At 43.4% G+C, this 16812-nt stretch overlaps 1 protein-coding gene across 1 annotated transcript; it reads right to left on the reverse strand.

Moving 5' to 3' along the window:
• Positions 1-781: 781 nt before the first annotated feature.
• Positions 782-16792, reverse strand: nyx (nyctalopin). Its single transcript, XM_028024351.1, has 5 exons — positions 16677-16792; positions 15550-15605; positions 12661-12947; positions 3001-3305; positions 782-2519 (listed from the first exon to the last, which is right to left on the reverse strand). The coding sequence occupies exons 1-5, from the start codon at positions 16790-16792 to the stop codon at positions 1691-1693; spliced, it is 1593 nt and encodes a 530-aa protein (XP_027880152.1). The 3' UTR covers positions 782-1690.
• Positions 16793-16812: the final 20 nt, after the last annotated feature.

The raw sequence follows: 16812 nt of genomic DNA on the forward strand, positions 1-16812 counted from the left end.
GGTTTGGTTTTATCCGTCTGCAAAAACATTTCTTTCGTAGAAAAGTATAGACAGTGCTGTGTAGAAGTATTTATCCCCTTATATATTTAAACTACTCACATTTACATTGTAATGTTTCAGATTTTTTTTTGAAAGTTAGTTTTAAAATAATTTCTTAAATGATGAACTCCTCGATCGTCCCAGAGGCTCCTGGGTGGCGTGTCCTGCTCCTAACCCTGCATTTCAGAAAGAGAACATCACGCATAGTCAAACACGGGGGAGGTGGTGTGATGGTCTGTGGCTGGACGGTCCTGGAGAACACTGTCTGCAAATCAACTTACTGACCTTAAGTACAAAGGTCAGTAAGTTGCACAACGTCTGGTTGTGCAACAGGAACATTTTGGAGGGGTCTAGGCAAAGCTTGGACCTATATCCTGTTGGGAGGACCTTAAAGTTTATTATGTAAACTCAACTTTTTTTCATCGTGTTATATTATTCCCTCGTTAAAAACACACCTGGAGTGTTGCTTTGATGCTTTCCATGCATGTTTGAGGAATCCTTTAATCTCCATGGCAACTATTCAGCTGTGCAAAATGCCTGAGTGGACCTAGCTCCGCCTTCAAGGACAACGCTCCTCCTCTGAGCTGCAGTTTCTAAGTTTCTGAGCTTCTGCCTCACAGAGCAGCCCACCCCACTGACTCCCCCACTCAACTCCTTCAGACTAGCCAGCAGCAATTAGCAAACACCTGGTGGAACTGCATATCTGCTCAACTCATTACAGGAGCTACTACTCAGTGTATCACTGGTAAAAATGTTAATAAATAATAGTAAAGGGTTAATAGAGGAGCCATGTTGTGCTGATTAGCGGTAGAGTTTCAGGGAGAGGAGGAGTTTTTCAAGCGACAGACCCAATTTCAAGTCTCTAAATTAGGAGGAAAGATTTCTTTTAAGTTATATGTGATAAAACGACTGAAGGTAACATAGTTACTTGATAGTTCTATAAAATAGCACAATATGCCTGGAAATCACATAGTACTGCCCCCTTAAATAAGCTGTTATTGGTCGAAAACTCTAGAATTTGGCTGAATTACGCCAATTTTGCCAGGTATTGCAAACACTTGGTGACATTGCCATCAACATTAAATGCCTCCTTATTGCTTATGAGGCAATTACTTATTCACATGAAGCCTGGAGATATTTTTTCTCTTTCATTAAAACATTTTGTTTTTACTCAGTTGAACTTTTATCTCCAACATTTAATCCTCCTGCCGTCCTAAAAGAGGTGGTAGTGTCTTTGTGTCCGTTTTCACAATAGCCTTATTTTGTAATTTCTGGAACTGACGGTCTGACGGAACACCATAATCGCTACCGTGACAACTGCCTGCTTTTCCTGCGCGTCGGGCATCAGGGAGGGCTACATGTGACAGGTATACAATAACAGAAAAACTCTATCAGGGGTGAATACTTTTTGAAACTACCCCATAAAACATGAAGTCCAGGATATATTGAGCACAAGGATTTTAGCTCCAATAGAAACGGTGCTTGCCATGTTGTATTCCATGTGCTACATGTTCCTGGGTGAGAGGAACATCCAAAAGCCGACTCAGAGGCTCCTACAACGGGCAACAAGCCTTCAGACCTCCTGGGCGAAATAAAAGCACATTTTAGCTCAGAGGCGATATTAAAACTCTTGATGCTAGCGTCCTCTTCTTCATGTACAGCGAAGACAGAGACTAGCATGTGGCAGGTGGAATAAACCACAGAAGAGCCACGTCACCATGAAGCAGAGCAGCGATTGAACCGCCTGCGTCCCTCGGCCTCCGACGCCCGCTGACAGCTGGCCCTCCTCCAGCTCCGGCAGCGTCGCGTTGCGCGCGACCTCGGTCCCGTTCCCCATCTCCTCCCTGAGCTCCTGCTGCAGCAGCTTGGAGATGAGGCTGTTGAAGCGGTTCTCCGTGGTGGGCTGCACCTCCGAGGACGCCGTGGTCAGGTTGAGCTCGGCGGGGTCGACGCACGTGCCATTCGCCGTGGGGAACACCACCTGGCTGAGGTCCAGGCCCACCACGGAGGACGGCGAGGCGCACGGGATGTCCCGCACCAGCTTGTAGCTCTCCATCCACTGCTTGAGCCAGTCCAGGGCGCAGTCGCACTCCCACGGGTTCTTGAAGAGGTACAGGTGGCCCAGAAAGTAGACAGGCTGGAAAACGCTGAGGGGCAGCGTGGTCAGGTTGTTGCTGTTCAGGTGGAGTGTGATCAGGCTGGTCAGGTTCTCGAAGGCGCCCTCCTCGAAGCTCAGCAGCTGGTTCCGGTCCAGGTACAGGACCTCCAGCTCCGCCAAGTCACCGAACCACGTCTTGGACACGTTGATCAGCTGGTTGCCCCCGAGGTTGAGCATCTTGAGGCGGCTGAGCCCCTTGAAGGCGAACCGGGGCAGGTCGGACAGCAGGTTGTCGTTGAGGTAGAAGTTCTCCAGCCGCACCAGGTCCTGGAAGGCGTTGTCATGGATCACATTGATGCGGTTCTCCTGGAGGTTCAGGTACCTGAGATGAAGAGGAAGAGAAACAGTGGCCATGTTGGCGTCTGTGGGTCAATAATCTGTATTGGGACGCTGCATGTTTGGGGGTTTAAGCCTCACTTCCTGATCGGAACATGAAACAAAGTCTCTAATTTCTTATGAAATGTTTTAGTTGCTGCCAAGTGTTTCATAGCTGCATTTCATTTACTCACTTGAGTTCTCAGCAAGTGAGAACTCAACAATACTCTGGTGTTCAAGGTGATGTGCCAAAGTACCGTTGCTAAGGTAACAACCTCACCCAACCTACTTTCACATCACAATCTTAAGTGTGTTTTTTTGTGGATTTTATGTAACAGATGAATATAAAGCAGCATTGAACTGGATGGAACCTGAAACATGGATTCCTTTTCTTCTTTTTTTTTTTTTACAAACACCATTCTGAACATGTCGCCCGTTTCATTCAGACGCCTGTAGGAAGGGAAAGGAAACCTGCAGGCGTTTCTCACCTGAGGGTCCCCAGGCCCAGCAGCGAGTTGTAGGCCACCGCCTCGATCTTGTTCCTCTCCAGGTAGATGTGCGTCAGGTTCTCCATCCCCCGGATGGCCCCTGGGATCCTGCGGAAGTTGTTGTGGAAGCACAGCAGCTCTGTCATGGCGGTCTGCTCGATGAAGACGCGGTCGGGGATGCTGAAGAGGTTGCAGTCGGACAGGTCCAGCCGCTGCAGCTTCTTCAGCCCTGTGAACGTCCGGGTGTGCAGGTAGCTGATGTACTCGTTGTGGGCCATTCTCAGCTCCAGCAGGTTCGAGAGGCCCTGGAAGAGGCAGATTTTTAAGTCTTGTTGTTTTTTAGATTCAGTAGTTTTGTAGCTACAGCAGAAACCACTGAGTAAAAGGAGACAGACACATTTTTTTCTCACGGTCTGAAGTTAAGTCGGACCAAACTTTTCTTGATTTAGTTTAGTTAGAATTACCTAAATTACTTCTATTTGTGTAAATGCCAGAAAATCGGTGAGAAAAATGGTTTAGATATTTTTTTAAAATATTTTTCCTTGAATTCAAAAGCTTACATACATTTGGTCAGTATCAGGGATAACTGTCTAAGATGTATGACTTTTGGGCTTCCTTCCACAAACTCCTGAGAGGTTAGCTGTCCCATTTGAGTTGACTGGACTTACTCCTGGAACTCACTACTTCCTGGTTTGACCCGTTGGGAAGGTCAGCAGAAATCAGCCAAGATATCAGGAACAGAGCCGAACAGATGCTGGTTCATCCTTGGAAATAATTTACCGTTGCTTGAAGGTGCCGCGCTCATCTGTTCAAAACATTTTTACCGAGTATGGAAGGAAGGTGACGGGTTCTGGGTGCCAGAGATGAACAGGTTCTGTTCCCGAAATGTGCTGTCAAGAAAATCCGAGCTCATCCCACTTCCCCATGCTGGAGATTTTAGTTTAACAGTAATAATAAATAAAGTTATCTTTAAAATGAATCACTCAAGTGACATCAGGGCCCAACAGTAGACTTAAGTGTCAATAAAGTTAGTTTAACAGTAATAATAAATAAAATTATCTTTAAAATGAATCACTCAAGTGACATCAAGGCCCAACATTAGACTTAAGTGTCAATAAAATAAATCTAGTTGTGTGTGTTGTTTTTGTCTCATGCAAACTTTGCTTTAATTCTACTTTTTTCTATCTAATCATAAGAAATCATAGTCAGTCAGAGAGAGTCATTAAACAGGAAAAGCAGGTTTCCTGGAAAAAGAGGAAGTTTCCAGCCTGCAGATTTATAAAAATAGCTGAGACTATTTCTTAGTTTAAAGCATGAAAGTTTTAAAGAATGAAATCTAAACATTATTAGTAATTGGATAAGATTCAAAGTAAAATACTTATATTAATATTGGTTTAATTGTAATAATACTTACACTTACATTTGTGAGAACACTTACAAGAAAAACAAGTAACTGTAACTTTAGTAGTAAATAATTAGAATCATGTATTATTCTTGGTTTCTTTTCAGAAAAACATCTGTAATAACTCACATTAAGATTATAATAAATATAATTAATAAGTTATAGTTATAAAATTATAAATGAATGCTAAATCAGAGAAGCTAAAGAAAATAAATGTGATATAAATGTGATTTTGACATTAAACTTGAAATGGTGTAAAAGGTTGTAAAACTGCAATTAAACATCACTGATATGTTGGAGGTAGATGGTAGGTGAAAGGTGACAGGAAGGGAAAAAGGGGAACTAACAGGAGAGCAGAGATGATCAGCACCTTATATGGAAACAGGAGGTTGAGCAGCCCTGAGACATTGGCACAGACATCATGACATGATGTCTCTTAAGACAGTGACAGATATGAGATCATCTGTCTAAGCAGACAGATGAACCCTATATAAGGTGGGTGCAAAAGAGGAACCGTTCGTTGGATCCTCCGGGCAGCTTCGAGCCAAGATCGAGATGGACAAAGAACTCTGCAGCTGAAGAAGAGCCGGAGCCACGGAGCCGGAGACTGTCCTGCACATGGAGACCAACCCGTCTGGCCCACAATCTGTGGCTTCGAATCGCACTTCTCTCATCGGCTGGGTTCTGACCCCAAAGACAAAGATGAAGACAAAGACAAGGAAGAAGAACTGGTGCCTTTTTTCCTGCCAGCACCAAGTCCTGTGTGACCTCAGCATCCATGCGGAGAAGAAGCTCATCGGACCTGCGGAGATCCTGGCCTTCGCCGATCAACATCTTCCTCCTGCTGCCACACCTTCTTCATCATCAAGCCAGGTCTGGGGTTCGAAACGCCAAACTCCGTCCGTCTCGCTCTAAGGTTCCTTTTTTAGTACTCAGTATCAGCAGTAGGGAAAGATAGACTAGATGATTGATTTTACTTATTTGATTATTTCTGCTACTGAATTAAGCTGTACTGACCCTTGCAAAAATGCCTTACTAATAAAATATTTAGCATAAAGAAAATCTAAAGATGTTGTGGACATTCAGTTAATGAGTCACCTTAAAGTTCTTTGATGGTTGTAAAATAGCTGTGATGTTTGATTCTGGAGAGGAAGAAGTGGAAAATGTTTTTAGGTTGCTGGTAGCCCATATTTAAAACCTCATCCTTGGGACTCGACCGAGTCACTAAAACCTACCTGGTTCAATAACAAATGCAAGTTGCAAAATAGAGAACGAGCGACCGTTAACAGGTGTGCTCTGTGAAACTAGTTGGCTGTAGGCTGCTCAGTCTGGCTAATTCACAGGGGGAAGAAGGGTGGGACACCTGGATGTAGGCCGTCAGATAACCAGGCGAATCGTTTCTCGAAACCAGCTTAAACAGAGTTTACTTCAGTTCTGGACAGGGTAAATCCCAGCAGATTTAGGAAACTCAACGGACCCGTTAGACGGAGAGCTGGTAGCACATCTCCCCTCTCAGAAGAGGAAGTACGAGAGTGAGAGAGTAGAGACAGAAAGGAGGGGGGGGGTGTTGCGCAACAACAAGTGGCGCCCAACGTGGGGCCCCAGTCCAACGGAGTAGGAGGGCCCTATGGCCAAGTTAGTAAAAACAGATGTGAGGATCTGAATAGCTCACTTGGCTTGTTAACTCTTAAGGAATAGAGTTAATGGTGACTGATAAGGCCGTCAGTCACAACCCTTGCAGTAACTGTATGGCATACAGGTGAGGGAAGGCTCCTACTGAGGATAAATGACCGGATCCAGACAGTGAAGCTAGTAGCCAACATAGTCTAGACCCATCCCTGCTCGAAGGCTAAAGAGAGGCTTTGGGGGATAGACAACTCGAACCGACAGAGAGACGGAGTGATGGATGATCACTTCGAGGAGGAAAATCTGGGGAAGAAACCGGAGGAAGCCGGCCGTCCAGATCGTTTGGAAAAGGAGGAGACCTCAACAGAACTGCATCAGCTTCTACACAGCTACTGTGACTCAGACCTGAAGCAAGTGGGGAAGTTGGTTCCAAGAATGAGGAACTGAAACATCAACCCCTGACAAAGGAAAGCTGGCTCACTCTTGCTGGAGTGGTTCGTGATGTAATGCTGACCAGACCAGCCAGCAACCATGCAGAGGAGACGGAGAAAGGTGTCATCAGCCGACGATGGATGAGGAAGCACACCGCGTCCTCCACTGCAGCCATCGAGAAGACATCCGGCAACAGAGGAACAAACACCAGCAGCTGACATCATCACACAGACGCAGACATGGTTAAAGACATCCTGCTGGACCCGGAGCTTGAAATTGGGCCAGCACAACCCACCAGTAAGAAACGACCGCAAGAGACATCTGAGAAGCCAGAACAACCGGAATGGACAATCTACACCGATGGATCCAGAAAGGGGTCCGACCAGTCGGCATACTGGGGATTTATTCTGAAGCAGGATGCCAGAGAGAAATGCCGTCAGAAAGGAAAAGCTCCCGGTAGTGCTCAAGCCGGAGAAGTAACGGCAGTACTGGAAGGATTGCTGGAGCTGGTGAAAAGGAAAATCAAGAGTGCCAGGTTAGTAACTGACAGTTACTACTGTGCTCAGGCCCTTAGAGAGGACTTGGCCATTTGGGAAGAAAATGGTTTCGAGACTGCAAAGGGCAAGCCCGTGGCACACAAAGATTTGTGGAAAAAGATTGCTGAGCTAAAAATGCAGTTGGAGATAGAAGTTGAGCATCAAAGAGCACACACGCATGAGGGAGCTCATTGGCGTGGGAATGATGAAGTGGACTGTTATGTCCAACAAAGGAAGATCGTCTTTGTCGGTACCGAGAAGTGGGACAGTACTCCCAGAGGACGGGAGGTCCCAGAAGAGTACGTGGTCGAGGTCGTGCGGAGCGTGCATGAGGCCCTTGGACATGCAGGCGTGCGACCTACCCGTAAGGAGCTGGAGGAGCAAGATCTTTGGATCCCAGTGAAACAAGTCCAACGCGTGCTGAGGGACTGTGAAGTGTGTGGTCAATACAACGCAGGTCGCCGAGGGCAGCGGATGGAAGGTTTGTTCATCAAGAGCACAGTCCCATGGGGTTCAGTCTGCATGGATGTAGCAGAGCCAATGGGGACAACAGGAAAGAGAGGTGAGAAGTACCTCTTGGTGCTGATGGACACAGTGACAACTGCTAGAAGAGCAGGTCTTCCCCTGCAGAGGAACTCCGTTCACGTCACAGAAAGCAGGGAGGCGAAGACACTTCTCCTTTTTGCTTAGAGAAGGAAAAGGGAAGTTGCAGCTTGAAGTGTCACTGAAAACAGGGCAGAGAGTTTGGATTAAAGCTCAAGATCGGCCTGCAACTACGGTGATCAAGCTGAGATTCAACGCCCGAAATTTTGTAAAGTAAGTACTGAACTTCAACACAGTACTACTGATGAAGAAAGGGGTCCATGAGGAAGCAGTGCTCAAGCCAGTTCTTAGCTACAGCGAACCAGAACATTACGGGAAGATGGCCAGAGAATCAAGCACCATGCCATCCTACATTAGACTGGCCACTATTACAGGAAGGTTGCCGTTCAAAGAACAACTTCAAGGCTTTGGACTGGGAGGGCCGTGAAGAAATTGGACTATGCTAAAGAAGAACTCCTGTCACAACCTGATGGATTAAACTGGAAAAGGGGCTGAAGTCGTGAGGAAGAAGCGGCGTCATAGAAAATCACCAAGATCAATTCTGTAACAAGGCATTGAAGTCAGACCCAACACCTGGAAGGTATGGATGGAAATCTGTTTTTTAAAGAAAAGAAGATGCCACTTGTACACTGTGAAACATTTGAAGGTGGTTTAATTTGAAAATGAGAGTCCACCTGCTGCCTTGAAAATGTAGTTCAAGTCCACAAAATTGTTTTGGTTTTATCTCAGAAGTTAGTTTATGAAGTTGATTTAACAACAAGAGACAAGTTATCTAGAATTTTTTTGTCTTGAATTCTGCGTTTTACTTAATGCCTTAAATTTAAACAAAATAGTTATTTCACAATAGGAGGGAGAAAACTATTGTCACCTAGTAAAGGAGCAGACATTTCTCTGTTAGTTTCATTCACAATATTGAGTTAAAGTAAATGCCTATTTTACTTTAGAATTATTTAGATTTTTGTTTCAAATTGCATTAATAAAATTTCTGATCTGATAAAATTTTTTGTACATCACAATGAATTCTGCTCAGAAACATCTAGTATGAACAGGGTTTTTTTTTTTTTTTTGATGACCTAGGAACTCTAGTTTATTCGACTCTTAGAGGATTGCAGAATGAATAAATGCTTAAAACAACTTACGATTAAATTTATCTTTAATGGACTCACACATTTAGATTTAAAATCTAAAACTTGCTGAATCTATTTGACTTAACAAATAGAAGATAGTAGAAACAATTGAAGACGGCTCAAATGTTTTACAGTCTATGTGTGTTATCAAACCAAACGCAAGCTGAATTCACCCCTCAATGCATGGCATCAGAAGCTTATTTTACAAGCCTACAAGCAACCGGAGGACTTAATTGTGTCCCACACGATGGATTGCATCCACAGAAGGAACTGTTTTGTTTTTGTGTTTTTTCCACCTTCATCACACTTCAACCTGGCTGTAAGTTTTGATGAACGGGTCCAAAGACTGCAGTTTTTTAATTGGACAATTCCTGATGCCTCTGACAACTCCAGTACCCCTTAACGACCCCAGCTATGGAATAGGATCATGATTACGGATAAAGCGTCATGATGCTTATGCTTTTTGCTTTGCTCTGCTGAACAGCCAGAAAAGTTTTTTTTTTGAGGCCTTCTGTCTCAGCCCATCTTCCCTAAAGAACCATTCCACATCCTGAAGAACCGACAGTTCATCCAGCGAAGGTTCCTGTAGAAGAATCAGAGCGATCCAAGTTTTCTTCGACATTCATCACCTCATGGGGGAAATCAAAACTCCAAAGAGGGGGTGTCAAGAGAAGTGGAGTTTTGATGACTACACCGAGCCCTCTGTGAAAACTGAGGATGAAGAATCTGCATCTTCACATCCCAGACGAACCTCTTCTCTTTCTAGTGGATGAGGACGGCGAACTGCAGGAGGGTGATGGACTCCCAGCATGTGAAAGGTCTGACCTCGTGGAGGGGGTGTCAAGAAAATCCGAGCTCATCCCACTTCCCCATGCTGGAGATTTTAGTTTAACAGTAATAATAAATAAAGTTATCTTTAAAATGAATCACTCAAGTGACATCAAGGCCCAGCAGTAGACTTAAGTGTCAATAAAGTTAGTTTAACAGTAATAATAAATAAAGTTATCTTTAAAATGAATCACTCAAGTGACATCAAGGCCCAACATTAGACTTAAGTGTCAATAAAATAAATCTAGTTGTGTGTGTTGTTTTTGTCTCATGCAAACTTTGCTTTAATTCTACTTTTTTCTATCTAATCATAAGAAATCATAGTCAGTCAGAGAGAGTCATTAAACAGGAAAAGCAGGTTTCCTGGAAAAAGAGGAAGTTTCCAGCCTGCAGATTTATAAAAATAGCTGAGACTATTTCTTAGTTTAAAGCATGAAAGTTTTAAAGAATGAAATCTAAACATTATTAGTAATTGGATAAGATTCAAAGTAAAATACTTATATTAATATTGGTTTAATTGTAATAATACTTACACTTACATTTGTGAGAACACTTACAAGAAAAACAAGTAACTGTAACTTTAGTAGTAAATAATTAGAATCATGTATTATTCTTGGTTTCTTTTCAGAAAAACATCTGTAATAACTCACATTAAGATTATAATAAATATAATTAATAAGTTATAGTTATAAAATTATAAATGAATGCTAAATCAGAGAAGCTAAAGAAAATAAATGTGATATAAATGTGATTTTGACATTAAACTTGAAATGGTGTAAAAGGTTGTAAAACTGCAATTAAACATCACTGATATGTTGGAGGTAGATGGTAGGTGAAAGGTGACAGGAAGGGAAAAAGGGGAACTAACAGGAGAGCAGAGATGATCAGCACCTTATATGGAAACAGGAGGTTGAGCAGCCCTGAGACATTGGCACAGACATCATGACATGATGTCTCTTAAGACAGTGACGGATATGAGATCATCTGTCTAAGCAGACAGATGAACCCTATATAAGGTGGGTGCAAAAGAGGAACCTTTCGTTGGATCCTCCGGGCAGCTTCGAGCCAAGATCGAGATGGACAAAGAACTCTGCAGCTGAAGAAGAGCCGGAGCCACGGAGCCGGAGACTGTCCTGCACATGGAGACCAACCCGTCTGGCCCACAATCTGTGGCTTCGAATCGCACTTCTCTCATCGGCTGGGTTCTGACCCCAAAGACAAAGATGAAGACAAAGACAAGGAAGAAGAACTGGTGCCTTTTTTCCTGCCAGCACCAAGTCCTGTGTGACCTCAGCATCCATGCGGAGAAGAAGCTCATCGGACCTGCGGAGATCCTGGCCTTCGCCGATCAACATCTTCCTCCTGCTGCCACACCTTCTTCATCATCAAGCCAGGTCTGGGGTTCGAAACGCCAAACTCCGTCCGTCTCGCTCTAAGGTTCCTTTTTTAGTACTCAGTATCAGCAGTAGGGAAAGATAGACTAGATGATTGATTTTACTTATTTGATTATTTCTGCTACTGAATTAAGCTGTACTGACCCTTGCAAAAATGCCTTACTAATAAAATATTTAGCATAAAGAAAATCTAAAGATGTTGTGGACATTCAGTTAATGAGTCACCTTAAAGTTCTTTGATGGTTGTAAAATAGCTGTGATGTTTGATTCTGGAGAGGAAGAGGTGGAAAATGTTTTTAGGTTGCTGGTAGCCCATATTTAAAACCTCATCCTTGGGACTCGACCGAGTCACTAAAACCTACCTGGTTCAATAACAAATGCAAGTTGCAAAATAGAGAACGAGCGACCGTTAACAGGTGTGCTCTGTGAAACTAGTTGGCTGTAGGCTGCTCAGTCTGGCTAATTCACAGGGGGAAGAAGGGTGGGACACCTGGATGTAGGCCGTCAGATAACCAGGCGAATCGTTTCTCGAAACCAGCTTAAACAGAGTTTACTTCAGTTCTGGACAGGGTAAATCCCAGCAGATTTAGGAAACTCAACGGACCCGTTAGACGGAGAGCTGGTAGCACATCTCCCCTCTCAGAAGAGGAAGTACGAGAGTGAGAGAGTAGAGACAGAAAGGAGGGGGGGGGTGTTGCGCAACAACAGTGCAGATTGACCCCAGAATAAAAGCCAAAGACCTCATGAAGAGGCTGGCTGAAGCTGCTAAGGCAATGTTATTATCCACAGTAAAACTGTCCTGTACTACATTAGTTGAAAAGCTGCTGAGCAAGGAGGAAGGCATTACTCTATAAGAAACATAAAAAGCCGGATTATAGTTTGCAGGTGAACACTGCAGTGACAAAAATCTTCATTTCTGGAGGGATGGACTGTATTCTGATGAAACTAAAGTGGAACTGTTTGGGTATAATGACCATTGTTACATTCGGAGGAAGAACTTGACTGCTTGTGCCGTCCCAGCTTTCAGTATATGTTTTGCTGTAGGAGGAACTGGTTTGCTTCATAAAATCGGAACGAAATCATGTGGAAATATTAAAGCAACATCTATAGACATCAGTCAGGAAGTAAAAGCTTGGGCACAGATTGGTCCTTCAAATGGACAATGACCCTGAACATTCAAACTGGTCATGCAGTCTTTGTGTTGGTCCAATCATCACAAAGTCCTGACCCCAGTCGAAGTTCTTATCAGGTCTGAAAAGGCGCGTTAGTGAGGCGGTCTACAGACTGGACTCAGTTCCACCAGTTCTGACAGGAGGAATGGACCAGAACTACAGGAAAATACTGGGAGAAGCTCCTAGAAGGAAACCCAAAAGATATAAATGACCATGTTCATTTGTTGTCTGGAACGTTCTGGAGGAACCTGGACTCCAGAATGAAACAGTTGTAGAAATGAGTCATTGGGAATTTTACACAATCTCTTGATAGAAATTATACAAAAAAATTGAGGTTTTAGGTTCTTTATAGATTCTAAGTGAAGTCTTTGAACCTGTAAACTTGCAGAGCAACAATCGAGGTTAAGGGCTAACAATAAGGGACATCTGCTACTTTTTCTATCAAATTCTCATCACATTGAATTCCGTTTAAAACCCAGCCGTCTGGCTGGAAACGGATTGCTCAGTACGATATGGTTAAAATATGACTGAAAAGGAAACCTTGAAAGCTCCCGGGGTGATGAAGGAGATGTTGTTGTGGTCCAGAGACAGAGACTTGAGCGAGGGCAGGGTCCCGAAGGCCCGCTCCGACAGGAACTTGAGCCGGTTCTTCTCCAGGTTGATGGCGGACGCCTCACAGGGGAACTCTCTGGGCAGCTCGGCCAGGCCGGCGCGGTCACACAGCACGCTGCAGCTCTTCTCCTGCGTGCAGGAGCAGGACGGCGGGCAGGCCCGGACGCACGCCCACCGCGCCAACGCCGACTGGGGCAGCAGGCACAGCACGGAGACTGAAAGGCAACAGGTGAGAAAGGGCAGTGAGGCCGAATCCCTGCAGACGCTCCATCAGGGCAGCTGGCTGTCCGGTACAGATAGTGCCATGAGATCAGTTGCTCCATTTTTCTCCAATTTCCTCCATTAGGGAATTTCCTCCCTTGTGGAGGAAATTCAAGAACCAGTGAAAGAACATTGGTGGGTTATACAGAGTTCGCTTCTTGTTTTCTCTTGTGGTTTATGTGTAAAACAACATGATGAGGTGCAGAAGTGTAAAGTTGGAGCTGTCAAAGTTTTTACAGATAAAATCTAAAACGTGTAGCATCCAAATGTATTTAAACCCCTTTACTCTGATAGTCAAAATTCAGTGTAAATCAGAGGTGTTGCCCAAAGGGCATTAGTGAGATTTTTTACCAACATATTTTTTTTACAAAGCTAAATGCTCAATTTATTTTTATAGTAAGTAGACCCATGTCTATCCTCATGAAAAGTTCCCTTTGTTGCATTCGTATCAGGACCTGACAGCATGAAGTAGGCTCCAAGGTCCACAAAACAACACATCATACCCTAACGGAGGAAGTTCAAAAACAGATGAAAAACAATATCAATAAATGAAGAAAACATGGAAGAGTGAAGAGACTTCCAAATGCGAACCTTGTTAGACTGCATGGCTCCATGAAATACCAGAAAGTAAATAAGAATTTGATCCAATCTAGAGCTAGCTTTTCTATGACATATGGAGGCAAAACACAACTCAAAGTTCCTCTATGGCCATCCCAATCCCAGATCCAGAACTTGCTGAAAACCAGACCTACTGGAGTTCATCTGGATGACCTCCAACTGGGGATCTGCTCTAGATTAGATTAGAAGCAAAAGTAAAGTTATTATCGCTGGACCTAAAAAGGGTCTATGTAGAGTCATGTGGACACACAGCTGGAAACTAGAGATCAGGCCAAACATCTGGGGTAGTGATGGACTCTGACCTGAACCTTCAGAAACACAGAAACACAGTTACAAAGTCGGCCTTCAATCACCAGAATAGAGAACGAATATTCCAGCAAAATCTAGAGAAACTCATCCGTGTGTTTATCTTTAGTCACATTGATGACTGCAGCAGAGTCTTCACAGGTCTGACTAAAAAATCTTCCACTGACTCAGAGAATAAACTTTAATATAGTTAGTTAATAAATAGCTGGACATCTTAGAACCACAATACATTAAAGATCTTCTGTCGTTGTATCAACCTTCCAGGCTCCTCAGGTCTTCTGGTTCTGGTTCTGCTCTGCATCCCCAGAACCAGAACCAAACACGGAGAAGCAGCTTTCAGCTTCTGTGCTCCACAAATCTGGAACAAACTTCGAGAAAACTGCAAAACAGCTGAAACACTGGCCTGGTTGTAGTTGCGTTAACATAGGTCAATATATTAGATGTACTTTTGGTTCATGATTTTTTGATGAAGGCATTTGACAAAATATAATATTTATTGCTTGTTTCATATATGGTTAGTTAGTTATATGTTCATCATGAATGTCTTGTTGCTGAAATTTTCTATATTAATGAACTTACTAGTAAACTTGTACAGATTGAACTACACTGGCCCCATTTCTTAAAAACTATTAGCTCTTGGTCAATCTTTTGGTTTTTTGTAGTGAGATTATGCCGATGCCATAAAAAATGAATTCATAATAAAGCGTTTCAAACGTTCCGGCTAACGTGTTGACAAACGACGGAACGAAACAATCACACAGAGACGCGACTCCATCGGATGTGAAGCTGGAACTGACCGGTGAAAGTGAGGGAAGTCATTCCTGCCGTCTCTCATCCGGAAGATGCCAGGATTAGTGGAGGTCTGGAAAACGCACCAGCACCAGCTGTTACGAATCGTACAAATACCTCATGAAATCATCAGCAGGAAGAGACGCAACTGGAGAAGATGGAAGTGGGGTGGAAAGAAACACCTGTAGCCCTTTCTGGAGAACTGCATCCATGTGTGTTAAAGCTCCCTATCCAGACCCGCATGCATGTGTCCGTCCTGTCCGTCCCATGTCAGTCCACATTCTACAGCACGACCAGGCAAGTGGAGCAGAGCCTTTACATGAAACACTGCTCACTCTGTGTGTGTGTGTGTGTATGATGGGACACACGAACACACCACAAAGCTATCTCTTAATGGCCATCAAATCCCCTGGATGGAGTGATAGGAGGAGGGATGGGGTTGGAGAGGTCGGTTGGTGGGATTACACAAGTAAAGAGCTCTTATATGTTAGCACAGAGTCACAGATGTAACTTAACACACACACACACACAGAGCATGAAGTTAGAGGCAAAACTTCAAGGTGCTTCTGTTTGTCCACAGTGATCTGATCAAACAGGTGATCAATACAATTTATTAAACAGATTAGCGGTTGGAGCTCTCTGACTTCACCAGACTTCAATGGCTCCATAACCTGCTTTTTCACAACATGACACACAAATGATACAACAAACAGAGCCGTTATGAAACCTGCTCAGCAGACAAAAGCCAGTGTGACCTCCACAGAGTGAGCAAAAAAAAAACCATTCAGAAAGTGGGTTAAAACATGCTTTTCATTCAACTGGAATATTAATCCACAAGTTTGCATTTTTCCTGCTCCAGATGCACCGACGAGTGTCCAGAGGAGACTGGCTGGACTTTTCTGCAATATGCAGGAGCAGGTTTCACGTGATCACAGAAGTTTAATATAGATATAAAAAACACAGCTTTCATCCATGGCAGATTTTTTCACTTAAAACATGTTATATGAAAAAATATGCCAGTGGAACTAGAACTTTAGATCTATATTCAACTATTGACAATCGATAATCTTGCTGAGAAGTTACTTGTAAGTTTGTTTACATATAAATGGGTCAAATTAGAAATTCAGCTCTCTGACAATAGTGGAGGGGATAATCTTCCATATTTGAACTTCCTGCAGAAAAACCACTTCTTTCATATTTTCCTCAACTTCCTTGCCAACCATTCAGATTAAATGTTGCTATCCAGACGTTGTAGCCACACTGGCGGCAACACGACTGTAGCAACTGTTGCTGGGGCAGATTTTCCTCACTCTAGCTTAGCCTCTCACCTTGAAGTCTTACGATGCGTTCCAGTTACCTCGGAAGTCTGAACTCCGAGTTGGGTTTGACGGTAGAGACGAGGTAGCAGAGTTTTAGATAAATCGGGATTTCACCATGGCAACATCCTGTTTGCAGTACCTCTTGATCATTTTAAACTTCACTTTGCATAAACACTTTTAATTTGTTCAGTTTATAGAGTTTCGGGTACTACACAGAGGCCTGTGGCAATAAGCAATAAATGAATTAATTGCATAATAAATTAAAACAAGTTCAATCTCCATTTTGTTTTTTTGTACCAAAAACTGAATGACAAGTCTTCAGTTTGGTACTTTGGTCTTAACTAGCCCTTTTTTTGAGAACCTAATTTACTTTATTTTGATGTTAAATGTCTTCCAGTTCAGTGTTAAATGCTGATTAGAATTTAAAGTTTCTTTGAAAATGTGCTCTTGCATCATTTCACCTTTAGCATATTACTTGAAAATGGTCTCAGAACATCAATACTGACTTCTAAACGAAGCCTCACCGACACAAACGCTGAAATGCAAATAGATCCAGTTGAAATAAGTAAACCTGCCATGACTTGAGCCGTTTTAAAAGCTTGTTCACGTGATTTTAATTTAATGGAAAGACGATAGCGAAGTTGTTTTTACGTCAGCAGAATATTGTTCTTCTCCGCGAAGGCTGGAGCCTCGTCGGTGGGCTCGGCCCCGAGGCGGTGGCGGTCGCTCTGGTTCCCCACCAGCATGAGGTCGACGTTGCCGCGCATGTACTCGCATGGTATTGTGC

Source organism: Xiphophorus couchianus, chromosome 7, assembly GCF_001444195.1.
Source record: "Xiphophorus couchianus chromosome 7, X_couchianus-1.0, whole genome shotgun sequence".
NCBI classification, from domain to species: Eukaryota; Metazoa; Chordata; class Actinopteri; order Cyprinodontiformes; family Poeciliidae; genus Xiphophorus; species Xiphophorus couchianus.